Below are 27,781 nucleotides of genomic sequence, written 5' to 3'. Positions count from 1 at the left end.
GGATTGTTCAAAGATTTTTCTTGATTTTCTAGAATACATTTACCATGAACTTTCTATAACCCAAACTCTTCTTTCCTACCCTATTTTTCCACAGCCAATCTTAGCTATGAAATTCCCGCAGGCGTGGCCAATGATCTGTTCCACGTGGACTGGCAGAGGGGCATCATCACCACCCGAGGCCAATTTGATCGGGAGTCGCAGGCGAGTTACGTCCTGCCCGTCTATGTTAGAGACGCCAACCGCCTGGCCACCTCGTCCTCTGCGGCGGTGAGGAAGCAGCGCTCCTCGGACAGCAATGGAGAGGCTTCGAATGGCCAGCACTTCGATGTGGCCACTGTTTACGTAACGATAGGGGACGTGAACGACAATGCGCCGGAGTTCCGACCAGGATCTTGTTATGGTCTTTCTGTTCCGGAGAACAGTGGGCTGGGTGTTATCCACACTGTGGTGGCCAGCGATCTGGATGAGGGTCCGAATGCGGATCTAATCTACAGCATTACGGGTAAGATAAAGGAAAATACTTTTGTAAAATGCTTTTTCTTACCTTTTGTTACCTTGTGCCTAGAGGCACAAACAATATTCCATTAAACACTTTGTTTTCAATAAGTATTAATATCGTTGTATTATCATTTCCACCTTCCTAACAGGCGGCAACCTGGGCAACAAGTTCAGCATCGATCCCTGCTCCGGGGAGCTCAGTGTCCTTTCCTTGGACAGAGAGCAGCAGTCCATGTACAGCCTGCAGATCCAGGCCTCGGACCGGGGGCAACCCAAGAGCCGCCAGGGACACTGCAACATCACCGTTTTTGTGGAGGATCAGAACGACAATGCCCCCAGATTCAAGCTGAGCAAGTACATCGCCAGCGTGCAGGAGGACGCGCCGCTGGGATCGAGTGTGGTGCAGATCAGTGCCGTGGATGCGGACTTGGGCGTGAACGCCAGACTCGTTTACTCCCTGGCCAACGAAACCCAATGGCAGTTCGCCATCGACAGTCAGAGTGGATTAATCACCACCGTCGGGTGAGTTTCAAGTTGTACTTAGGTGATCTCCTGTGGGTCATTGCTTGGCTTGATCTTATCTGGAAGACCGATCTCGAGCAAGGACGCGACAAAAAAGCATTGCCATAATTTCCCCGACTAATGCGGCATGGAAATCGATGTATCCGAGGCATATCAGGGCATCCTACGCATCCAGCGACAATGTTGCGAATCCGTCTCCTGTCATCACCGCTCCCTCTCTCCTCCGGCTTTTGGCCACTTTTGCCCCCATCTCCTCGCACAGACATTCCTATAAATAGCTTAAGGTGGAGCCGAAACTCGAAATGGAGTCCAACGTGCATCCTCAATGAGTCTCTGTCCTCACATGTGTGTTCTTGGATCCCTGACTGTGCACAGGGAGAAAAGAGTTGGCCTAAAACTGATAAATATAGCACTACAATCTTTTATTCAAAGACTCTGCATTTCTTTGAGGCCTTCCTGGGCCCCCTCTGGTGCAAATTTATGCTTATTGACAATCAATGATGACAACAATTGCTTGTTCCGTCTGACATAGCTCTTGCTCAGTTCCGGCCAGAGCAGACCGGGGCTCGGAGGACCTGGAATCGGAGGGGGCCGAGAATCAGGCAGGAATGGAGTTCCCGGGCAGGGGGCACTCGAAATGACAGTAGCGTCAGTGTTGCCATTTATACAAACGCGATCCGCTGTCATGTACCAATTTTTATCTTTCGCTGATTGTCGGCAAACAATAAAAACGAAATCCCCGCCACCGCCGAAAAAAGAAATAAAGAAAAGACCAGAGTCGAGAACACAGATCGGGGAGCTCCACATGGCGAGGTAATGGCACACAGAGCAGAATTGTAGAGCAGACCATCCGACGGACGGAGGGACAATTCGTGACGTTGTTGTTATTCTTGGACTTGCACTTGGACTTGCAGTCGGTACCGCAGCTCCGAGCTCCAAGCTCGGAACTTGGTACCTGGATTGGACCCAAGCCCGCCTTCGTGGTCCGTGCGACAGGGAGGCAAAACAGGGGAAAAGACAAAAATGCGCCTGCCGCTTGTTTAGGCCGATGTAGCTAGTTTTCATTTTTTTCTCATTCCTGGCCTTAGTTGACTGACTGGCGATGGACAAGCGAGCAGAGTCGAGAGCTTAGGGCTAACCACCACACTAAGAGAAATGCCTAGTAAAATAGTTATTCTATAGTTAAAAGATATTAGAAGGGTATTCTAATTCTTAACTATGTTAAAAAATGGATACTCATACGAAAGGGTGGCTTCCTCCTATGACCTTGGATATAATAAAGTGTCCTTTATATATATTATCCCCAAGCTATTAATTACCATAAATTCTTCAGGCCAGCAATCTCTCATTTGTCATAACACAAACCTTTTTCCCAGTGCAATATCCGTCTAGGCCCAATCGCCGACTTGGCTTGTTCGCCGTCGCCTGTCCCTCATTGCCAGCCCCTTCCCCGAACCCTTCTCTCCCGAACCACAAATCCCAAGTCCGAGCCTGATGATCAGAAACAACAACAACCTGGACTGATGACTGACCCTTGAAAGCATTTCTGCTGTTGTTTCACATTCAGGCTAAACAAAAAAAGGGGAGGCGGACTGCAGAGCCGAGGAGCTCAGAGCTCTGGGATCTGGACAAGCCAACTCGCTGTTCTTCCACTTCAGTTTGACTGATTCAATTCATAAAATGGCCCTCTGCCCGGGATGAGCTTGTAATTTGCTAAATTCGTTTTATTGGCCAACATGCAAGCGCGGAATGGAATGGAATGGCGGCGACTGCGACTGCAACTGCGAAGGATTGTAATCATTTAGGTTTATTATTTGTGGCAGCAAACATGTTCCAGGGGAGCTCTGTGGTTCTAGAGAGCCGCGTGATAGCGATAGGCAGGCCGCCCCGTCCCGACTGCCGGGATTAGTTTCTGTCCAGGAGACGAGTCAACTGAGGCCGCAGATCAAGCCAACTCAACTCAACTCAACTCAGGCCGGGCGAATGCTAATGCGAGTGTGCATCTCCAGTGGGAAGACCACAAACAAATGACTTAATTACCTCTCATCCCCCAACCTCGGGCACTGGGGGAAATAGGACCTAGATTTAATTAAATTTGAGATTACATAATTGACCCACCAGTAAGAAGAGCCTTGGATGCAGAAGAAAGCTTTTTCAAAAGGAAGCCGACCTAGATTAGCAGTTGCATGTCGAACTTGAACTGGTTCGGAATTTTAGCTTAATAAGTATCAGCAATGTTTTTTTCAAAATATCAGAAGTTCCTCATAAATGTTATTTAAATTATGTGGAATTATAGCTTCCTCCAAAACTACATTTCCCTTTTGATAATCAGTTTTTAAATTTATAATCATATTTAAATGTAGTAAAATACCAAACATTTTCCCCAGTGCACACCACCTTGTCAGATCTCCTCCCTTTCTTCCTGCCTAGATCCATTGCGAATCATTTCGTGTGGCTAATTGTCGGTGGGATTACGATTATATATTGTATGCCAGGGAGCAGGGCTCCCAGAGATACCTAATTAGTGTCGCAAGCGGCGCCCAGCGCCGACTGATCGTGTTCAGGCCATTAATTGAATCGTTTCCTCTTTGCCTCTTTCCCCGACTCCATTGCAGAAAACTGGATCGCGAGCTGCAGGCGAGCTACAGCTTCATGGTTTTGGCCACGGACGGAGGACGCTATGCGGTGAGACAGGCTTCGGTTCCGGTGCAGATCAACGTGCTGGATGTTAACGACAACAGACCCGTATTCGAGCGATATCCCTATATAGGGCAGGTCCCTGCCCTCATTCAGCCTGGTCAAACCTTGCTGAAGGTTCAGGCACACGATGCCGACTTGGGTGCGAATGGAGAGGTTATCTACTCCCTGAAGGCGGAAAACTCAGCAGTGAGTGGAAAGTTCCGAATAAATCCCAGCACGGGAGCACTGAGTGCCTCGCAGAGCTTGGCCAGTGAATCTGGCAAGCTTCTGCAGCTGGAGGTTGTTGCCAGGGATAAGGGAAATCCCCCTCAGTCCAGTGCGGGCCTCATTGAGCTCCTAATAGGAGAAGCCCCTCAGGGAATGCCGGCTCTGCGTTTCCAAAATGAAACCTACAGGGTAAAGATCAAGGAGAATTCTCCGTCGGGCACAAAGCTTCTCCAGGTTGTGGCTCTCCGAAGCGATGGTCGAAGGCAAAAGGTGCAATTCTCCTTCGGAGCTGGAAACGAAGACGGCATATTGTCTTTGGATTCTCTATCAGGCGATATAAGGGTGAATAAACCCCACCTACTCGACTTTGACCGCTTTGCCACCCCCTCGATGTCAGCACTAAATCGTGGCAGAGCTCTGCACTACGAGGAGGAAATGCAGGAAGCATCTGAGGAGGACGCAAACAATACTACCCGATCCCAAAGGGCCTTAACATCCTCGTCGTTCGCCCTGACCAACAGCGAACCCAACGAGATTCATGTGGTGATAGTTGCCCGCAGCACAGATGCTCCGTTCCTGGCCACCTACGCAGAACTGGTAATCGAGCTGGAGGATGAGAACGACAACAGCCCCCAGTTCTCGCAAAAGCAATTTGTGGCCACCGTTTTGGAGGGAAACAGCAAGGGAACCTTTGTGGCCCAAGTCCAAGCCTTCGATTCGGATGCGGGTTCCAACGCTCGACTACGATATCACATCGTTGATGGCAACCACGACAACGCGTTCGTCATTGAGCCCGCCTTCAGTGGCATAGTGAAGACCAATATTGTGCTGGATCGGGAGATTCGCGATTTGTACAAGCTAAAGATCATCGCCACGGATGAGGGAGTGCCCCAGATGACGGGCACTGCGACGATAAGGGTGCAGATCGTAGATGTGAATGATAACCAGCCTACTTTTCCACCGAACAATCTCGTCACCGTCAGTGAAGGTAAGTGATGCTCCTGGGCTATTATGATATACAGGCAGATACAACATACCCATACAAAATCCCTCATCTTATTGTCCCCATTTAATATTTTTCCTTCCCCAATTTTTTTTTTATTTTTCCAGCCACTGAACTTGGAGCCGTAATTACCTCGATTTCAGCCAACGACGTGGACACTTATCCCGCTCTGACATATCGCCTTGGCAGTGAATCCAGCTTGGAAATAGAAAACCTTTCCATCTTCGCCTTGGATCGATACAGTGGAAAGCTCGTCCTGAAGCGTCGCTTGGACTATGAACTCCAGCAGGAGTACGAACTCGAGGTGATTGCCTCGGATGCAGCCCACGAAGCTCGAACCATTCTGACAGTGAGGGTGAATGATGAAAATGATAATGCTCCGATATTCGTGGCCCAACAGCCTCCGGCTTACTTTGCCATTCTGCCAGCTGCAAGTGAGGTTGGGGAGAGCCTTTCCATGGACCTAGAGCTCCTCACAGTTAACGCCACTGACGCGGATTCGGAGGGCAGTAACTCCAAGGTTACTTACATTATCGAACCAGCCCTGGAAGGCTTCACGGTACATCCAACAAGTGGTGTTGTGTCCGTTAACATGAGCAGCTTACAGCCTGCAGGTTCACCCAGCGGAGATTACTTCGTGGGAATTACAGCCAAGGATTCGGGAAAACCCTCGATGAAGGGTTCGACTCTCTTGAGAGTTCAGGCCAGCGACAATGGCTCAGGGCGTTCGCAGTTCCTGCAGAACCAATATAGAGCACATATAAGCGAGGCAGCTCCCTTGGGTTCCGTAGTTCTCCAGCTGGGCCAAGATGTTCTCGACCAGTCATTTGTCATTGCCTCCGGAAATGAAGAATCCACCTTTGAGTTGATGCAGTCCAAAGCCATTGTTTTGGTCAAGCCCCTGGATAGGGAGCGCAATGACCTGTACAAACTCCGATTGGTTTTGAGCCATCCCCATGGATCTGTTCCTTTTGCCAACTCAAATTCTTCGTCTGGAATAACCGTGATCATCACCATCCTGGATGCCAACGACAACTTCCCCGTTTTCGATCGCAGGGCCAAATACGAGGCTGAGATCAGCGAACTAGCTCCTCTGCGATACTCCATAGCGCAGTTGCAGGCCATCGATGCAGACCAGGAGAACACACCCAACTCGGAAGTGGTTTACGACATAACCTCCGGCAATGACGAGCACATGTTCACGATAGACCTGGTGACAGGTGTTCTCTTTGTGAACAACCGGTTGGATTACGATTCGGGGGCCATGAGCTATGAGCTGATAATCCGAGCCTGCGATAGCCATCATCCCAGACCTCTGTGCAGTCTGCAACCCTTCCGGCTGGAACTCCACGATGAGAACGACAATGAGCCCAAGTTCCCGCTCTCCGAGTATGTTCACTTCCTGGCTGAAAACGAACCCGTGGGCAGCTCTGTATTCCGTGCCCATGCCAGTGACCTGGACAAGGGACCCTTTGGCCAGCTGAACTACAGCATTGCTCCTGCTCCCAGTGACGAGAGCTCGTGGAAGATGTTCAGAGTGGATCCGGAAAGCGGTCTGGTTACTTCCGCCTTCGTCTTTGACTACGAGCAAAGGCAGCGTTACGACCTGGAGCTCCAAGCCTCCGATATGGGCGGCAAGAAGGCGAGAGTGGCTGTGCGAGTGGAGATCGAGTCCAGGGATGAGTTTACCCCGCAGTTCACCGAACGCACCTACAGGTTCGTGCTTCCTGCGGCAGTGGCCTTGCCCCAGGGCTTCGTGGTGGGACAAGTGACAGCCACCGACGGGGACAGTGGTCCAGATGGCAGAGTGGTCTACCAGCTGAGTGCCCCTCACACACACTTCAAGGTCAACCGCAGCAGCGGTGCAGTTCTGATCAAGAGGAAACTGAAACTAGACGGCGACGGTGATGGCAATCTTTATATGGACGGTCGGGATATCAGTCTGGTTATCTCGGCATCCTCAGGACGTCACAACTCGTTGACCAGCATGGCTGTTGTAGAGATTGCACTGGATCCTTTGGCACACCCTGGCACAAATCTCGCTAGTGCTGGCGGTGCTTCCGGGGGATCCATGGGTGATTGGGCCATTGGTCTACTGGTAGCTTTTCTCCTAATCCTCTGCGCTGCCGCCGGAATCTTTCTGTTCATCCACATGAGAAGCAAGAAACCGAGGAATGTGGTCAAGCCTCATCTCAGCTCAGAGACTGTGGGAGTGGGCAGTTCCAATAGCTACGTGGACCCCAGTGCCTTCGATACGATTCCAATAAGAGGAGGCATCACTGGTGGCACGGCTGGAGCAGCTTCTGGTCAATTCGCGCCTCCAAAGTACGATGAGATTCCCCCGTTTGGCCCACATGCTGGCAGCTCGGGGGCAGCTACCACTTCCGAGTTATCTGGCTCTGAACAGTCCGGTTCCAGTGGCCGGGGATCGGCGGAGGACGACGGGGAGGATGAGGAGATCCGCATGATCAACGAGGGACCACTGCATCACCGTAACGGAGGAGCCGGGGCAGGTAGTGATGATGGCCGAATCTCAGATATCTCTGTGCAGAATACCCAGGAGTACTTGGCTCGCCTGGGCATCGTGGACCATGATCCCAGCGGCGGCGGTGGAGGGGCGTCCAGCATGGCCGGTTCCAGTCACCCGATGCACATGTTCCACGACGATGACGCCACTGCCAGGTCGGATATAACCAACCTGATCTATGCCAAGCTCAATGATGTGACAGGAGCGGGTTCGGAAAGAGGAAGCAGTGTGGATGACGCGGGAACCACTGCGGGTTCCATAGGGACCATCGGAACAGCCATCACCCATGGACATGGGGTGATGAGCAGCTATGGAGAGGTTCCTGTTCCGGTCCCCGTTGTCGTGGGCGGAAGTAATGTGGGTGGGTCGCTTAGCTCCATAGTTCATAGTGAGGAGGAACTGACGGGCAGCTACAACTGGGATTACCTCCTGGACTGGGGACCGCAGTACCAGCCACTGGCGCATGTGTTTTCCGAAATAGCAAGACTGAAAGATGACACCATATCGGAGCACAGTGGAAGTGGCGCCTCCTCCTCCGCCAAGAGCAAACACTCATCCCATTCCTCGGCGGGAGCAGGAAGCGTGGTGCTCAAGCCACCACCCTCGGCACCTCCCACGCACATTCCACCACCCCTGCTCACCAACGTGGCGCCCAGGGCCATCAACCTACCGATGCGGCTGCCACCCCATTTGAGCCTGGCCCCCGCCCACTTGCCACGATCGCCCATTGGCCACGAGGCCAGTGGTAGTTTCAGCACCTCATCCGCGATGTCACCCTCATTCTCGCCATCTCTATCGCCCCTGGCCACGAGATCGCCATCCATTTCTCCCCTGGGGGCGGGGCCACCCACGCACCTGCCTCACGTCTCCTTGCCACGTCACGGCCACGCCCCCCAGCCCAGTCAGAGGGGAAATGTGGGAACTCGGATGTAGAGCAGAGTACTGGAGCTGTACATGCACATAGTATTACTTGCACCACCCCCACACGAACACACCGAAACACTCACACCCATTTTACAATTGCTGTACATATAACATACATATCTTAAGTTAGGATTGCTTTGCAAATGTGCCCAGGTGAACCGACACAAGTTAGGGTAGAGCCCCTGAGACACCATTAAATGCTAATGGTCCTTCATGCCGGATACCGGGTAGCACTACCAAACTCGAATTCATTTGGGCAAGGATGCAGTGCAGTCGCAGTAACGACAACAAAGCCAACAAAGACTCTCTGAAACTCACTTGCTTGCACACAAAGCCAAAAGCGAGGGGCAGCAGGAGCCGGAACAGCCATAAGTTGTAAGCATTTAGAGCCTAGACTAGCCGAACTCGATCCGAATTCGCCCGAATCCGTATCTGTATCCGTAGTTTAAGTATCCCATATAAGTATCTGTAACTGTAGCTGTAGCGTAGGACTAACTAATCCTAAACTAGTTTTATGGGAGCAACCCAAGTGCACTTAAGCAGCCGGCAATCCCTGTTTTAAGGGGGATCGGATCAGGCTGCGATTCACATTTCCATTCCAATCCATTCCACGCGCGCGAAGAGGGGGAAAATTGTAAAAAGTTGTTTTAGTAATCATCGGGGAGAAAGAAAAGAAGCCCTTGTATAAAACCGAAATAAAATGGGAACGTACCAGCGAATAAAAACGAAGGCGGCAGTAATCGAAGTACGAAACGCAGGAGGAGTCTTCTTAAGTATAGCCTAGTTACCAGTTATTATATAGATGTACATGCCTAGCTGTAGACCGTAATATTCGTTTGTTCACTTGTGTGTGATGCTACTTGTGTAATTTCTTACGTTCTAGCAAAAAGCTGTAAAAATGTTCACCAGTCTAAGGATCCTCTAGTTGCTAAGCCCATAGTTTGTAATAGCTAAACGAAAGCAAGAGAATACATATTTAAAAACTAAAATAAATCGAAATGAGAAAATAAAAATGCCCGGGAATGTGTGATTTATTTGCTGTTGGGAAAGAGGGCGTGGAGACCCCACGTGGGTACGACCGGTCAATTTTTCTCACTTTGGCAGTTTAGGAAGCAAGGAAAGGAAAAGTGCCGGACACGCCCATATATGAGCGATTGAAGGAGAAGTTACTATACATATATTTTTATAAAATGCTGTATTGTTGGTTCAGTATTTTATTATTAATACTAGAGACTAAAACCTCCGCGTAGAAGGGGCAATGTTTCGGTGAACTCTTGAACTGCACATCACACACACTAGTGGGAGATCTGGACTCCTGGATCCGATGCATCCAGACACTCTGCAGACATCCCCCAGCTTCATCTGAAAATCAGCAACCACAACAAGGCGCAACAACAGCCGAGAACCGACATCCACTTTGTCTTCATTTCAAAGACGTTGCATGAACTCATTTATTTGTTGCTGATTTCTGGCCTGCACCACACCTCCGCCTTGGATCATCTCCCGCCTACCCGGCGAGCGCCCTTGCCTGTCGTCATTATCATTATTTGCCCCAGTCCCAAGTCCCGAGCTCGAACCCAAGCTGAATCTCGGTCTCGGGACTCGACTCTGGGGTCCAGTTGAGTTATTTCCATTTGCCAGTCTTCGACTCGCGTTCATATCAATTGCAGCAGATCAACAATGCTGAGCTGGAACTGCTGAAATTTGTATTTCCTTACCTTTCCGGGGAAATGGGTGTATTGGTTTTGGCAAAAATGCTAACCCTATTTTATTTATCCTCGCTAAACTATTGTGGTTTTATATTTTCCCTTCAGTGGCCGATAGGAAAGCTACAAAACGTCCGAGAATTTTTACAACATTTAGTTTTTGTGGGGTACTTACCTCTTCGATCCGCCAGATAGTTCCCTTTTTTCGGTCACATTTCGCAGGAAGGCCAGTCCAGCTCTATCCTTAGTCGGAAGGAGGGCATCTAAACGCTCGTGGTTATTATTAGTAGCAGTCAATTCATATTACAGCGAATACAAATAACGACGAAGCCACCTGAATGTGGATGCGCCAAAAATGGAGGCTAAGATACAACCGGCATCGCGAATACGACGACGACGATGATGATGATGATTATGATTATGGGTTGTTGGAGATGCCTAGGTATTCATTTGGGCTACGCATTTTTTGGGGTGTGTACACACCAGACAACAACAAGGATGGAAAGTGAAAAGCCTTAATTTGTTATGGGCTCCAGCCGGAAAAGGTAAAAAGCTCGGGTTAAGTCCATGTCCTAAGTGCACTGAGAGAAGAATATCTACCAAATATATCAAAAATAACGAAAGAGAATACTTTTCGTTGAAATTTCTCTGCATATGAAGTTTAACTGCTGTTTACTGTTAAATGTTTTTGAAACATTTTTCTCTGTGTAAAGCTGAGCTGTGGCCCTGGCTTGGTTTATTTTTAAAGCCATTTAAGTGGCTCGCCAAGTATGCGCACGTAGATCGAACCCTGGCATTGTTCTAGGGCCGGGCATTTTTCACTTGGCCTGTCAAATCGGGACTTCGACAGCTCCGCCACCAAAGACCACAGCCCTGCCCACTCTCGCAGGGCACCTCCAGGTGGTGGTGCAAGTGGTGCTGGTGGTGCTAGCTGAGCCAGTACTGCTGGATTCTCCTCTGATTGCAAAATAAGTGATTTGCGGAATGCGTGTTAAGGCTCAATTCAGTTGTAGATCTCCCCGGTTTCTCCCGTCTGCTTCCCGCCCCGCGGTCTTATGTTTTTATAATTTGTCAATACATCAAGCTCACAATAAAGTGATTACTGTACGGCGAAAGGCGGAGAGGAGGATCTAATCCCTCATACGAAGTTCAAAATGAAATACAATAATAATTTTATTCCAGCTCGAATGGCCGCACTGATGAGCAAATTAAAGCTGCAGCAGCGAGAGCAAAGAAGAATCGCATCCTCACAGAGACCATCGAGTTGAGCCTTTCTTCGGCTCTGCAGATTCTCCTCCCTTCCGCTGCAGATTTACAGATTTCTTCCAGAGGCGCGCTTCTGCGGCTTAATAACAATTCCATTAGCGGCTAATGTCTTCATTGCAAGTGTCAATCTCTCCCTAACCAGCTTATTTCTGTAATTTTATTTTAAATGCCTTTGGACCCAACCCTTTTTTAAAGTGCAGAAATATGGCTGCCAGAGCCTGCAACCGCCCCAATCGCTTCCTCGCCTTGCAGCCACGTCTCCGATCCCGATCCCATCCCTGCCATCTTTCCAGACTGCTTCTGCCTCTCATCTCGCATGTCAGTTTAACACTTTTGAATCCTTTGAAGTCCCAGCCCGACTGCGTTTTATTGTCCAAAGTTATGGCAATGGCAATGGCTGCACTAATAAGCTCGTTCCCAGTCGAGTTCCCTCTCCCTTTCCCATTCCGAAAGCCATTCCCATTGCCATCGCCATTCCGATTACGATTGCAGTCCCGGATCATTGGCATTAGCATTCGCAAGTGGCCAACAAATGCGAAAATAATTGCTGCCACGAAATAAATGCGGCAAGGGTTAGAGGGGACTGGGAGCCAATTGCCGGCCATCGCTAATTGCCGGCTTGATTGGAAATGATCCGAGGGAAAAGAAGAGGGACTCCTCCGAGCAGAACAATCGCAATAAACAGACTTTTACGAACGGAGGAGGCAACCTCCTGCGGTCTTTTTCCCCTCCCAGTTCCCAGCTGGCCATTTCCGTTTCCGTTCGGTGTGGGAGGAGCTGCTGCAGGAGACTGAAGACCCTGAATGAGAGATCACAGAGATCCCAGATGAGCTGCATCAAAGGTTAGATCGCCGACAGACCCGAAAAAAAGATACGAGACGCCAAATGTAATTCGATACGTTTGAGGACTGCAATGGCGCCGACACAAAGAGGCCAAACAGAAAACAAGCATGAACCCACCAAAGAAGAGGCCACCGTCCGTCCAAATCGCAGCCAAAAAGCTTGTATTTCCTCGCCGATCCACAGAGCGCAGGATCCAGAGTCCAGAATCCATTAGAGACTGACAAGCAAACGCCGCATAATGGAACAAGCGCATTCGCGGCCATAATGGCAATAGAATCATCCGCCAAGCCGAACCACCAGCCACCAAAAGGCCATCCATCTATCCATCCACTCGGAGAACCCAATCCAATCCCAATACTGCAACAAAGGTAGCCATTAAAATATAATAATAGTTGTTCTTTTTCAGCTGCTTTTGACGGCTGCACTGCGAAAGAATACTGTATTGAAGAGGTATTTTAAAATTAGTAGTTTATAAAAGAGGAAAGTCTTATTTCCAAAAGAAAAACTAAGGCTCAGTTTATCTTATAAAAAAATTATATAAAATTGTATAAGATCATATCATATCATATTGTATAAAGTATATCAGATATATGTTATATGATATTACACATATCACAACCCCAACTTTCTTTCCGTGCTTCTAGCGGGAACAAAAGGAGAAGCATCTGCTACTGTGGCCAAACAATTTGGACACACACTGACGAAGCGATGATAGAATCTCATAATGCAACTTCGGATCTGGGGATCTGTAGGTTCTGGGGATCGGGGATCCGGGATCGAGGGCCTTTGAAAGGGGGAGGTGGCAGGCTGCTGGCGAACGTCAAAGCCAAACAAGAACAATCTATCCAAATGTCCATCTATTGAGCAGATAAAGCCGCATCCATCTCATCCGCATCCGCGTCTGCCGCCTTTCCTCACCCTTTCTCCGATTCTCCTGCTTTTCCAGCGCTTCTCTTTCTCTGGAGATTTGTGTGAGCTTACACTTTGCGCCAACTACAAACGGCGGCTGATGAAGATTAGCCCGTCTCCTGTCTGCTGGCCCCTGCACCACCGCCGCACCACCACCCCCAGCACCACTGTCGAAGCCGTGACATTGATGTGCCACCAACAGCAGCAGCAGCCACATTGCAGCAGCCGCATTGCAGGAGCAACCGCATCAGCAACGTTGCAACAAGCGAAGCCATTTTTGCTGCCATTGTTTTGTCGCTTGCATCTGGATTTTTGGCTTGGAATCTGGGTATCCGTGGTTTTGGTTTCGTTTTTGGGTTTCAATTGCCGGCTGGTGTCCTTTTAGAATCAAGAGAGATTTGCATTTTATCGCATTTCGCCAGCGAATCGCCGGCGGATGTCGTCTGCCTCGTTTGTTGTCTCTCTTAAAGCTTCGCTGACATCCGCAGACAGTTCCTCAAGCTGCCTCCGATTTCCCGATTTCTCAGGGGGTCATCGCCGAGGAGGGGGTGAGCTCACTCAGTGGGCTTCATTTTCGGCCAAGCGATTGTCAGTTAATTGAAATATTCGTGCCGTCGTCAATGTCACTTGCCAGTCGCGACGCTGGGGATCTCAAAATCTCATCACAGAGGGAAAAATATGGTTTCTAAGCTAATTTTCAAAAATATCTGAATTTTCCCAAACAAATATTCGATAAAGTCTCAAAAACAATAAACAGTTCAGTGTAGAATGTTATAGTTTCTAAAGATTTAAAAACCACGAGCTAATAAGGAAGGGTCAAAAAATGACAAAAATAAGTGTGACACTTTAATACCGTAAGTGAATTTGTATGAAGTACACAAAAAAAGCACATGCCCAAATCCATTTCATATTTTTCTCACTGTGCAGAATCTGCTGATGCTCAGGACTTTTAGCCGTGATCTCTCATTGTGTGGACTCATTAAAGATTCGCTTAGGCATCACAATCGAGCCGAGCTCACAATCAAATGTGTTAATGTGCCAAAATCAAAGGGGCAGCGCAGATTGGTCAGCTTGGACAACTGTTGCAGCGAATGTGCTTGAAGTTGCTGGTGTGTTGCAGCAACCGCTGCGGCTGCTGCTGCGGGCAAGGAAAGGAGAGGCAAACAAGTAGCCCAAGGAGCGCTACCCGCTGTGCCACAAAGTTAAGCAGAATCAATTTATAAATCAGCGCGCTGGCGGCTTTAAAGGTCAGCGATAACAACGGCACAGCCAGCCGAGGGGATTGGCCGCAGCAGCTTCTTGTCCCGCGATGAGCAATTTATTGTGTCAAACTCAATTATACTCGTGTGATATTTTTGTTGCCCACCAAAAACGAAAAGCGGCCCAAACGAAACGAGAAGAAAAGAAATGAAGCCAGCAGAAATGCCCCAAACACAGGAGGCACACATGGAGTCGGGCAGGCACATCCACATCACATATATACCTATATATATTTTGAAGAAGGAGCAACCCAAATTCCCGAAATGCTGCAACTTTGGCCCGAGAGAAGCCACATACAGAAATGCAGCGGAGAATCAGAAACCGAAACAGAAACAGAGGCCCCAAATGAAGGAGGAAAAGTTCAAGATAAATGAGCCGAATTGGTTTGGCGAAAGGCGCAATTCAACTGCCAAAAATACATATATCCAGAAAAGAAGGGAAGCACCACCAGCAGCACAAAAACCTCAAGAAGTGTGATATGTGTAAACGAACTTGAAATTCCCTATAGCTATAGCAACAACATAAGCCAATGAAGGTATGAATGAAAAATTAAAAAATTGGATGAACATTTTTTTTGCAATAATTTATTTAGAAAAATTGACTAAAAGTTTTTAGTTTTTGGTTCTGAGCAAAAATTCAAAATAATAATGCAAGGATATACTTCCATCACTAAATTTTTCCAAAATAAGTGTGGCCTTTTTATATTCTTCGTGGTATTGCACTTAGTGTGACCTTGCTTACATTATTCTGGTATAGCAAATAGGCGTAATGCTTTTTCACCCAACTTATTCTGCGATTTTGAAGTAGTAAAAAAACAGAAGTCAACCGCAGAAACAAAAACTGCAGGAATTACAGCACAAGCAAGTACCTCAGTGCACTCACTTGCCCTTCCTTATCCATATCCGTAGTGCCAACACTCACTGACTTCGGTCACTGTGCTTTTTTCCTTTTTTACTGGGCAGGCAAGAATTTTACGTTGACACTTTTAAGTGGACATCAAGCAGTTTGCGCATATTTCCCCCTACCAAAGAGCAGCTGCAGCAGTCGAAACTGGGCAACATTTGGCTCGGGTTTGGGTTTTAGCTTGGGTTCGGAGTTCTGGATGGGCTTTTTTCGGAAATTCACAGTTGAAACTGCGGCTCAGAGAGATTGCGAGACTTCTTGGTGGCGAGGGGCGCGAGTTATGCGATCCTTGGACTCTTAACGATTCGCTTTGTCGATGAAGCCTCTCTTTCTGCACTTCTCTCTCTATATCTCGTCGTCTTTTTTGGCAGCTCTCCCTTGCGAGGTCAGAAATTCAGTTAATTTAGCGAGAAATGTACAAAAGTTGTCAGCGTTCGCCGGCTCGCATTTTGAGGCCAGAGGTCGACTCCTCAGGCGGGGACTCTTTCAATAGAAAGCAAATATGCGAAACAGTTGCATCAAAGGCACAATTAGGCTATGTGAGATGGGTGATTGTGCGAGCTTTTAGGGGGCAGGGGGCCTGGGAACAGACCCATCAAAGTGGATAAGCCGCCGCTGCTCGTAAATCTTCGACACATAAACAAAATCCATCCAATCCAAAGAATTTTTATTGCTTATTATTGCGAGTCTTTCTCTGCCTTGCGTTTCGCAGAACCAACAGTAACACAAATGCACAAAAGTATCGAGTTTCATTTCCTGTGTCCCTTAGAAAGCTGTCAGACACAGGGAGAAATCGCCACAAAGTTTGGTAAAAGTAAGCTATACAGTTATATTCTTCTTTTGTAAAATTAGTAAAGTTCTCACAAAATGTGTATAATAACCGGACAGCCTTTTAAAATAACTTGATCTTACTTTCAGTGTGACCAGTGTTTTATATGCAGCACCAACTAGATGACCAGTAAGGCATGACCATGCTTTCGATGGTTTAGTACTTAAAATATTATAGGTGCACTCCAAAAATTATTTTAAAAAACGGCAACTACTTTTTTTCTGGGTACAGCCTTACTGCCGATCCTCGTCCACTTGTCATTACCGATCCGAACACAATGGCGAGCTCATCCTGCTGCTTCAACTGCTCCTTGAAATCAGATCCTTGCCGCACAATCAGCGCACACAAATCGTAACGATTTCTCATTTTAATCAATTAAAAAGTCAACGATACCGATCCCGGTGCCGAATTCGATGCTAACTGTAAACCGCTGACACTTGCCGAAAATATGCCGAGTCTCGGACTCGGAGCCTCGAAACCGGAGTTGCAGTTGGAGTTAAGATCGGACCCTTGCAGTTTGTTTGATTAATGAGGTGAAATGTTGTGAAATATTGTCGGGGGCTTTGGCTTGGAAACCGAGGAGGCAGAAAAGGGAGGGCAGCGACAAATCAAATGGAAATCAATACCTACATGAAACATATCGCCCCTCGACCCGCGCCTACCTGGTTTTTAAATAAATGAGCCCGAGGAGACGCCCCCAATCGCTGGCCCCTCTTGGATCTCTCGGCCATCCCTTATAAGGACAGACAACTGTTTGGAGTTGTCAAAAATACCAAGCCACGAAATAAAGAATTGCAAAACTCCCAAAAAATACAGCAGACACCGAGTCTCGTGGCCCAGGGACAGAACAAACAATCCGGCAAGTGTGAACATGTAAGTGTCAGAGCCTCAATTCGAGTCATTCGAGCTGAAAGCAGCCGGATCGCAGATCGAAGATCGTGCAGGTGTTCCCGAGGTAATGGCTATAATGGCTGTGGCACTGGCTTTTTGTCCAATTTCTGTGAAAAGCGTGAAAAACGTAATTCGAGTGAAACTAAATCAATAAGCACGCGGCGTATACTTAATCAAGACATAAAAAATCATCAGCCAAAAAAAAAAAACAGCGAAAACTGGAATATTAACCAAAAAAAAACAAAACTTTAAATACTCTACACTACTTTAAAACAGTAAAGTCCCAAAAGGAAAATATGACCTTTATTTAGCTTCCAATCGTAACGCTTTTTAGTGTGACCGGGATCACTATTTTCTGCATAAGTTAGTACATTTATTAGATAGGGCCTTGCATCACATTTACTGGTCTTTTTTAAAAAAGCAGTATGACCAGCACACTCTTTATAAGTGGACAGCCAAAAGATATTTTCGAATCGATCGATCTGCCCCCAAAGCTAATCTCCCAACGTGGCGAGCTCAATCGCAAGTCCAATGATCACCATGATTAAAGCCACTCGCTGGTGGAGATCAAAGTGGAGATCTCCCTGGCAGCCATGGGAAATTATTCAAGCCGTCTTTGCTAATCACCTGGAGGCTCGTAGGCCATTGGATAGTTGGCGCAGCGGCGAAAGCCAAGAAACGCCCAGTGGCCAAAGGAGGGTTAAGGCAATGGGAATTTAAAAAGCGACAATCGCCCAAATTAGAGGGGATCGTAAAATGCCCCGAGGCAGACATCAAATTCTTCGCACCTTTACGCAATCATCAAGGCATATTCCGAAATGGCATTCGTGCTACGGGAAATCGGTAGGCTGTCGACCCAGTTAAATATGGAACAGGCTGGCGATCAGCTCTTTAACTCTCGGCCTGGGTTCACATCGTTTTGTGACCGCATTAAATTCTAATAATTCGCTATTATGACATGATAGTCACGTATTAGGCAAAACAGCAACCGAGTAACCGCATAACCAATAACCAACCACTCAGCCCCACGACAAACTGCATTCAGAATTATGAGGCGACCGGCAACCGGTTGGACGACCAACCTCAGACTGGGCCACCGAAAATGGGAGGGGAATCTCGAGGGGCAGGCGAAATTAATGCGCAAATGCCAAAATATTTGAGGCAGCCTAAAATTTGCATTCGCATGGAGTATGGAAAATATTGGAAGCAAAGGCGAATAAAAAGCTGGGTATGTTCAACAGGGTTTTCCAACTAGAAACTACCCCTTAGCTACACAGGCAAAAAAGGTTAAAAACATGGATTTCATATTTACATTGGCCTTGCTTTGGTGTTATGATGATGTGGTGGTTATTAATGATGAAAATTGCAAGTTTGTTATTATCTTTTTGAATTGTATTGTATATCAAGCTCTATTTTGCGCAGTATACCCTTGGTAACTACTGGGTGCAACAGAAACAAACAATTTACATAACAAAAGGCGAATATTTTGTCGCCTGCAGGCGAGTTCCAGTTCCCGTTTAAGATCTGGCTCCAGGCTCACTTTTGGTTTCAGTTTTGGCTTTTTCGTGTGGCTATTTGGAGCGTTGACACATTTCCACATGCCCACACACATCGCAGATCGTTCTAATAGCTGGGGAAAAATCTGCATAGGAATCGGAGCTGGAACCAATACCCAAAACTCCAAGGGGCACAATGAAAAGCGCGCTCTGATCGATTTGTGAGCGGCGGCAGTGGCGGGCTGCTTAATTTGGCTTATGTTTCATATTTGCCCTGGGGCAGAATCGTTTAGTGCTCGGCCCGTTGATTTATTTCGCCCGTATTTGGTCAGATCGAGGTCCACTCACGACGAGGGTGTTGCGTTGGTGCGGTTGCTGTTGCAGCTACCTCCTGTTGCATGTTGCTGCTGCTGCCGCTGTCGCTGCTGCTGCTGCTGCTGCTGCTGCTGCAACCCAAAAACTTGAACTTCGACTTTCGAAAACAACGGCCCGGCAAAGGGTGACTAATGAGAGAATTATGCAAAGAGATAGAACGGGTGCGATGGCGGAGAAACTGGGATCGGAGGCTTTTTGCGTGTCTCGGAGCTGGCTGCATTCATTAGGCCCAGCTTCACCCGCACCTCGCAGCTAATTGCCAGTCCGCAATCTGCATCTAGAAGTGAAACCTCAGGCCAGCCACAACCAAATGGCAGCCACATCAACATGAACACACATCTTATCGGGCCAACCAATTAAGACACACAAAAACTCGGCTCGACGTCCGAAAATTGTCAGCAAATCGAAATGAAAATCAAAGTCAGTCGAATCGACAGGCAGCCGTTTTAATTTGATTTGATGTGAGGCCGCCGCAGCGCCGAGAAACAAATCGCACAGAGAACCTCCGGCGTCCAATTGCATACTACAGAGTGCACTCAAAAAAAATGCGTATTTTCCATCCCATCTTTTTTACATATAAGCCAAGAGTTAATACACTTTGTTTCTGCATTCAATCGAAGGCAAACAAAGTGAATGGTTTCCGGTCGCAGGATTTCACTACCTACACCATATGTAACCAGCTATGCCGTGATATACATTTTCTCCCTGTGTGCCGAGGTCTATTCCCATTCCCCTTCCCCTACCAATCAAGTGCACTTTGGCTATTCGCTTTTCGATTTCGTTTGCGATTAGGCTAGGCCAAAAGCATAAGCCAACAGCCGCGATATTTGGCTGCCTGTAATGAGCTGGCGACATGCTCACTTGCTAAATTCAATTGCTAAATTGCCGTTTGCTCTGGCGACCAGTGTGCCCGATTGCCAATTGGCAACTGCCAACTTCTGAGTTGCCAACAGCAGTCGAAGGCTCCAAGCTGCCACCTGCAGCGATATCTGAGCCACCATTGTTTCGACTACTGCTCCCAATTATGCAGCTCAGGTGCGTAGTCGCCAAACTTTGCTAAACAAACTAGGGGGCTGGAGAACCTATCTCAGACCATTATGACGAGAAAAAGCAGGGAAATAGGTTCTTGTTTGAAATCACTATAGATTGAAACTAAAACTTTAAAAAAAAGTATCTTTAGGTCAGAAAAAAATGTGTTTTTGTACTATAAATCCTTAAACCAAATTAAGAAAAAAAAGTATTTTTCCCTAAACAAAGCAAAAGAGTTTCAATGTTTAAATGCTATATCGATAGATCTAAGCCCAGAAACTTTTGGTCAAAAGAATTACTTTCATCGAACTTACCCCAGACTATGAGCTTTCTTTCCACACCTTTCCGCTTTACCAAATCCAAATATTTGAAGTAAAACAAATGACTCCCCCTGGGCGACGCTACTGTGTGGGAAAGATGCCTATCGGGCGATGTCAACAAGTTGGACATAACTCAGCTTGGATCGAACCTGGTGAATGTGGCGTGAAGGTCGAAACCTTTTCTTTGAGCGGGGCAACTGGGAAGGAGGCTAATTGAATGCAGGCGCGGAGGAGCGAGCCTTCGAGGAGATGACTTATTCAGCCCACGCAAAAGATTCCGACTTGGCCCCTCCATTTGTGGGTATTTTCACGTTCAAAGGTTATGACGTTGTCGTGTCAACATTTTATTATTTATTGTTGTAGCCTCTAGCCAGGCGAAAAGGGTTTGCCCCAAAACAAAAGCCAACTAATGCGCCCACTCCTCCACTGTCTCCGGGCTGCAGTCTCCAGTCTTCGTTCTCCAGGCCTCGGCAGCCTGTCGGTGGCTTTTGAGCTTTGAGCGTTGTTTGAGCCGCAGTTTTGAGTTCCTGTCCTGTCCTGTCAGTTATTAATGGAGCGCCATTGTCTGCCCCTGGTCCCACTCACGGCGCTTTGATTTTGCCATAGAAATTAGCATTCAATGCAATTTACTCTACCATGCCAATCAACGCCCTCCGCCCAGGCTGCGAGAGAAAGGGAGTACGCATTCGGGGAGATACCTCCATGTCGGCCGGCAGGCTAATCAGAGAACTGTTTCTGCTCCTCGGATCGGAGCACCGGGAAATTATGCACTATTATGTGCAAAAGAAATCATCGGAAAGGCCCGTGAACAACTTCCGATGGCGAAGAAAGCAAGCCGAGAAGAATCTCACTGAGAACTAGAGGTTTCTCTTCTCAAATACCTAAATCGAACAGGGGTTATTTAACAAGACAAATAAATGCGGATGTCTTATAAATTTCCTGTTCAGTCGTCTTAAGATTAAATATTACATTATTTCGCGTTGGTACTGCAAAGGTGTTTCATCTTCTTCAACAGACTCAGAAGACACTCCATGCAATTCTTCGCAGTGCACCGCCACAGTTCTGGTTGTCGTTGCCTCTTGTCTCTATTCAAGATGTAGGTGGCGACATCGACATCACTTACGGTACACAGATCCCGACATTAGATAGTCGCCCTGCTCTTCTCCGTCGGTCCCCAGTCTCCGCAGAATTCTTCCGCCCCTTCTTTGGGGCTCCCTCCATCCTCCTCCCCGTGCCCTGTCCCTGGTCCCCAGGTTAATCGCAATCGTGCGCGTTTGTTGATTGTTAGACGCGGATCAAGAGGTACTGAAAGCCGAAGAACGGCGACTAAAGACACAAGACCGAAGACCGAAGACCGAAGACCGAAGACCGAAGACTGAAGACCCGGAGATGAGGCCCATGGGCTTGGACCTGGAACTAAGACTGCCTGTTGTCGACATCGTTGATTTCAATGTTTCATCTGCCGCAGCAACAATGAGCCCAGCAACAACATAAACAAACAGAGCGTGCCTTTTAATTGCCGTGCCGCCAACAGACATTAACATTAACATTAGAGGAGTCTCGACGAAAGGAGTCGCGAATGCTGACGAAGTATCCGCATTTCGCGATTACTCAGTTCAGTTTCTCCGACTGTGTGGGCGGAGTATAAAAAGACGCACCTGGAGTAGGGGGCTGCAAATGGCGTAGCTGACGGAACTCACTCACGGAATAGCTTAATATTTGCAGTGAGCTGAGAGGACTGTCATATATTGGATACGATATTGGATTCTAGTACAATCGATTAAGTTAAGACATAAATGTTCAGTACTCGCAGATGTAGATATACTTCTGGCTGCAGCTTCCATCCTTCATCTCGCCCTCTAAGAAAAGGCATCGCTGGTTGGTCTCGGCCTCAGGACTATGCTTGGCCCACTTGAGGAAGGTGGGAGTTGTACCCGTGGACAAGGAAACCCAATCACCAAACTTGGCCAGGTCGGTGATGCCCAGCCAGATGCGTTCCCGAATGTTGACCTCATTATGGATGGCATTCAATTCAACCTCGTTCTGGATTGTCGCCAGGTGACCGCCCAGTTTGTGGCACTTGCTTGTCGCAGTAAACCAATCCGCGGTTTCCTTCTTTTCAATGTACAAGTGACTGTAGCCAATCTTCTTGAATATGGGCGGGATTTCATTTCTTCGAATCACTTTCTTCCCTTCCATCGAAAGGTAGAGGGCTTTCTTTGCTTCCTCCACTTGTTTCTCTAGGCACTCATAACAGACCTCGTTCTTCGGAATCTTCTTCTCTAGGTCTTTAAATTCGGTTTCCATTTTTTTCTGGATCGCCTTCACTTTGTCCTTTGTTTCCACCTCCACACCTTCAATCCTGACCAGTTGTTTCCGGGTTTCATTGAGTTTGGTTTCGTCACCAGAGTTCCAAAGCGGATTCTTGTTATTCTTGGCAATGTGCTCGAGGACTGGCGCCAGTTCCACAAGGCAGACCTCTCCTTTTTGATGTAAAGGATTGTGGGTGGGCACTGGGGGACACGTCGTACTTCCGAGGACTCCGCAGAGACCGCAAACCGTAAATGTGACAAATATACTCGCGTAGTGGAACATTTGCAGTTCTATATGATGCTTCCAAGAAACTAATTGTGAATGTATTTCCTACTTTAGAATATCTGTGATTCGTCACACCATTAACGAGCTAATAAACCGCAAACAGCTGCTATATAAGGTATAGTTGTTTTTTAAGCATTGAGTAGAAAATTCGCACCTCGAGTAAATCCGACTTGTGGTAATCCACTTGATCTCATTTTCCCAGCGAGTCATATGGCATGGGAGAGACACATTCCGTTTTAATCCCGTTTGGGGATCCACAAATAAATCAGTCGCTGGCAAATTGCTCAATTATAAATTGCCCAACTCGACGAACCCGGCTTCGTTTTCCATTTTCCGCGCTTTTCCGCGTCTCAGCGGTTGCCCAATGTGGAAATTAGCATTTTGGCAATGCCTTGGCAGCAAACTGCTGTCATGTAAGCGACTAATTAACATGTCACTCAGCCGCAGCAGCAACTGCACCGCAGCAGCACATTGCCAGCGCGACTGCCACATCAGCAACATGGGGCCTCCCCCTCCGCGTCCCAAGTTGGGACCAACTGACCATTCACTAAAGTTACGCATGAGGCTGAAGTTGAATGGGACTAGAAGCAGGGGCTCTACCACCCCCTTAACCCCTTACGACCCCGTTCGGCAACCTGTTGCTTCGGATACTACGAAAATCTCTCACGAGTTTCGAATTTGCCAAAGCGGCGCAAAACGAAAATCGCCAAAAAAGAAGGTTTAACATTTTGAATTTATTAGCCAAAAAATGGTTGCCGGGGGATGGCAGAGGCTAGTTTGTCTTTATTCATGCACAGTAAAAAAATTGTATTGCTTTTTTAATGTTTCCAAAATAAAAAATAAAATAAATCTTTCCTAACGCAACAATAAACTATCTCTTTTATACATGACAACGAATTATAAGTTTCAGTAAATTGTCTGTCTTGATAATTTAGAATTAAAGTATCGTAATTTTTTAATTCTGGGTATGATATTAGACCACATAAATATTACTCTTTACTAAAAAAACGATCCAGAACAAACACTATTTTTTCTTTCGGTGTGGGTCTCTTTTTCGAGGTAATCTCTTGGCTGTCATTTGCACGGCGCTAATTATCGCTGCTAATGATGCTTTAAAAGGCAGTCGTCGACGACAGGCGGTCCAGCGGCAGAAGCAGCGGCAGATATAGCCTGGGATTCAGGTTCGGCAGCTGGACAGGTCTGGTCCTTCTCCGCGACTCCCCACCCGAAGACCCCTGGAGCCCCAAGCCCCTGGAACATCCGAAAACCCCTGCCCTTGGCGATGCTCCTTTCGCTCATCGCATGAGTAATTGACAATTTGCTGAAGTCAGCGTGTCTCCTCTCCTCTACGTGACCACCGCTGGGGGAGATCGGGTCGAGGGAGGCGGATCCCCACTCAGTCCCTATCCCTTCCCATCGACGGTATTTGTATATGTTAATTGTGTGACTAATGACAGCCAACTTGTCATATTTTTATCAACATGCGGAGTTAACATTTGTGTTTCGTTTCCTTTCGTTACGGCTTTTGGCCCAAGGAGAGTTCAAACCACGTTCTAAGCAGGGTTGGCAGCTTGTCGTGGAGACTGGGTTCCGTTACTGGTTCCCAGGAGCTTAAAGTGGTCTTAAAAAAGCTGTGGTAAAGTAGAACAAAAAAAATAATAGTGGACTTTGTAGATAAATATATGTCTAGTTTTAAGGAGCTGCTAAGTGATATTACTTTTTTGGGGACTACTTTCTATTCTACTCAGAGCCTGTGGGAACCATTGCTTACCTAGAATTTAAGTAGTATTGCTCCTCCTTTTAAGCATAAAACACTCTCAAAATATGATAAGTTAGATGCATTTGAGCATCCCTGGCATAGAGACATTCGTTTCGCGTCGTCGTCGATCGCTAATCTGGGTTACTTGTGTGTCAAATTAACGCTCTTTAGGAGCAATATGCAAGATATGGATACGAGCTACAAGACGCCCACAGCCTCACGACGATACACACACACCGCGATCGAACCTCTTTGAATAAGACAAACCACACAAATAAACCGAGAAAAAACAAAAAAAAGAAATAAAGAAAAAAATTCGTTAGTTCAAAAAACTCAATCAAATGTCGAAACTTGAAAATCGTGATCATGGTCCTGGCTCTTTCAGCCCGCCCCACAGTGCTTCCCTTTGGTTTCTTAATGGTTGTTGGCTCTAGGCGGTAGCTGCACCAACAACGCCAAGTCAAACAGAAGTAAGAAGAAAAAACGGGGAAAAACCCAGGGAAAAACAACAAACGGTAGCTGCAAACAAGACAAAAGACAAACTTATCGTTTGAATTATCGGCATTCATTTGCATTTTGGAACCCTGCGATATCCCCTGTCCTCCGTCCTCCTAAAATCTGGGGACATTCAGAGAAACAGAGACGAAAACAGCAGCAAATAAAAAACAAAACAAAAAACACACGGCGGAAAATCATTCGAATCGAATGACAATTGTCTCGGCTCTTAAGAAAGAGAGAGCTTGGGGGAGTAAAAATATCACCTATAGCAAAAACAAATGTGAATAGAGAAATCTTTAGTGATCCAATGTCACGGGTACCCTGGAATGAGTCAACTGGAGTTTCAAAGAAACGGAACCTAAGTAACTGATCTTTTAAATTATTTATTTTTTATATTTATTGTTTGACTGTTCCCAATAACCTTTATATTGGAAAAATATGTTTTTACAGTAGAAAACATTTGATTTTTATACAGCACCTCTCAAAAACCCCATATGGTTAATGGTCACCCTTAAAACAAACCTTCTCCTGCAGGGTATCCAGATCCCACACACTCTGCTTGGGCTTTCATGCTCCATCGCTCACTTGCCTTGCGTTGCCTTTTACAGTTAGCCACCGAGGGCTCCGTCTATAAGTCGGAAAAACCGTTGGGCCTCCCCAGCCAAGGAAATTAGCATGCGCGAAGCTCCTTGGCGGAATGAAAAAAGAGGAGAAAGAAAAGCAGGGAGGGTTGGGATGGGGGCTCAAGGGGGAGGCTTGGAATGTCAACGGCAGCTGAGATTTTTCCTTGCTTTTCTCCGGCACAAGGATTTCCACACTGTAGTTGTTGTTGCTGCAGGAAAACGTGATCGTTTTAACATTTTTGCCTGTTGTCCGCTGGTGATTTTGAGTAGCTTTTAGCAATTCTAATGTTTTTGTTGGTGCTGCAGCTGCTCAGAGGAAAAACTCGAAAAAAGATGAGGGAGCGGAATGGCAGACGGTTCTCAGAACGACAGCACATGCTCCAATACCGTACGATGAGCGGTTAACCACCGGCTTCCCGACGATCTTTTGATCGATTGTAGGTGAACTGGTCAGGAGAACCAATGTTTCTGAAAAAAGAGCTAGAAGAATTGCCCTATCAAGTCCAACATTTCCCCAGAACCAAAAAGATTCTATTGAATTTTGGGAAAAACTCTTAATTATGAATGGCTGAATTGTATTAGATCTTTAAATGGCGACGTTACGGCTTGTTAACCCGTTTCAAAAAATATCTCGCAGTAATCACCAATATGACTTCAGAGTCAGTAAGTATGAAATATTCAATATGTTCGCACCCTATTTCTTGTTCTTTCTCGTTCTGATAAATTTGCTTGGAGCCCAGAAGAACGACTGCCCCAGATTTCCGTGGTACGATACAAAAAAACAACGCGCCGAAGTCTGTCTTGTGGACTTACCGCCCCTGTTTAAGCTCCTTTCGAATGATACAAAGAAGGATACCATATCTAGTGCACTTGACAAAATTGAAAGTGCCCTGGGAAACACAAAGAAGGAAATTAATTCTATGGAACCCTATGTGGAAAAGCAGATGAAGGAACTTAAGAAAAAAATAGAACGAGAGCACAAGATAAAAGAACTGGAAGCAGCCCTGAAATTAACGTCCAGAACCCTTCACTGTACGCTGGAGAACAAGAAAATCAAAAACCTTGGGATGTTGAATCCAAAGTTCGAGAAAATAGGCTCGAGGTACTTTTACATCGAGAAGTATGTGAGGCAGGATTGGTTCGATGCGTGGCAAAAATGTCGTGAGATAGGCGGCCACCTGGCATTTCCCCAAAACGAGGCCGAACTGCATCTAATCTACAAAAAACTTGAACCCCGTTGGTACTGGATCGACCTCAGCGATCTGGTGGATGTGCACAAGTGGAGGTCCTTGTTGACCGGGCAGGACGCTCCTTTTCCACTGGTTTGGAACCCGGGCGAGCCGAAAAAGAATGGATCTCAGGAGCGCTGCGTGTTTGCGTACGCAAATAAACTATCCACCGTCCACTGTGACTATAGATGTTTATACATTTGCCAAGCCGTCGATTAGTTAAAAATAAATGATTAATTACTGATTTAACATACAATTATTATCCTACCTAATCAATGAACGAATTTTAAAAAAGCGTCCTAAGTAGTATTCAAACATACCGCTGGGATTTATCCTACTTGAGTTCCGCTTCGAAGGAATAACTACCATACTCTTGGCTGCTTGGAGAATGCTTCGACCCATTATCCAGTGGGTTCTGATCACGAGTTTGTGGTGGCATCACCCCTCTATAAGTCCGTCTATTTGAGATCTGCCGAATGGGTTAACAAGCTGGCCGCGTGCAAATGATGCTATTAAAGTGGCATTTAAAATTTAAGTTGCAGTTAAGTCGCGCCACGCTATCCCGCTCTCTCACTTGCTATCTGGCCCTCTCTTTCACCCCGCTCTTGGCCATTCTTTCTCTTAGCCACAAGACGAAGCCATTTCTTCTGGCCACAAAGCCACAAAAACAGAAGAAACAATGGCAGCAAAAGATACGATACACCCAAAAAAAAGGTTTAGTTAAAATAAGAAACAAAAACATATTTATTCTTGCTATTAAATTAAGGTATGTAAAATAATGCACTAACTAAAAAAATACTTTTTTGTTAACAGTTGTAAAATAAAAATTGTCTTCCCTTTTCAGGTTTTTAAATTTGTTTACGGTG

At 46.8% G+C, this 27,781-nt stretch overlaps 3 protein-coding genes across 3 annotated transcripts in view; 2 read left to right on the top strand and 1 right to left on the bottom strand.

The window, feature by feature from the left end:
• LOC108029084 (protein dachsous) overlaps positions 1-9,394 on the top strand; it is a 70,589-nt gene extending 61,195 nt beyond the window's left edge. Inside the window, exons 9-12 of the mRNA XM_017101171.3 lie at positions 95-502; positions 648-1,020; positions 3,636-4,915; positions 5,038-9,394. Of these exons, the coding sequence (XP_016956660.1) occupies positions 95-502; positions 648-1,020; positions 3,636-4,915; positions 5,038-8,390 (5,414 nt within the window). The 3' untranslated portion in view covers positions 8,391-9,394. The remainder of the gene's footprint in view (positions 1-94; positions 503-647; positions 1,021-3,635; positions 4,916-5,037) is intronic.
• Positions 9,395-21,885: 12,491 nt separating this feature from the next.
• LOC108028948 (accessory gland protein Acp29AB) lies at positions 21,886-22,828 on the bottom strand. Its single transcript, XM_017100968.3, has one exon. The coding sequence runs from the start codon at positions 22,801-22,803 to the stop codon at positions 22,009-22,011; it is 795 nt and encodes a 264-aa protein (XP_016956457.1). The 5' UTR covers positions 22,804-22,828; the 3' UTR covers positions 21,886-22,008.
• A 3,533-nt stretch (positions 22,829-26,361) lies between these two features.
• LOC108029033 (accessory gland protein Acp29AB) lies at positions 26,362-27,171 on the top strand. The gene has a single exon (XM_017101082.3). The coding sequence runs from the start codon at positions 26,370-26,372 to the stop codon at positions 27,132-27,134; it is 765 nt and encodes a 254-aa protein (XP_016956571.1). The 5' UTR covers positions 26,362-26,369; the 3' UTR covers positions 27,135-27,171.
• Positions 27,172-27,781: the final 610 nt, after the last annotated feature.

Source organism: Drosophila biarmipes, chromosome 2L (assembly GCF_025231255.1).
Source record: "Drosophila biarmipes strain raj3 chromosome 2L, RU_DBia_V1.1, whole genome shotgun sequence".
Lineage (NCBI taxonomy): Eukaryota > Metazoa > Arthropoda > Insecta > Diptera > Drosophilidae > Drosophila > Drosophila biarmipes.
The sequence above is the reverse complement of the archived record's forward strand: the minus strand, read 5'-3'. Positions and strand labels throughout refer to the sequence as shown.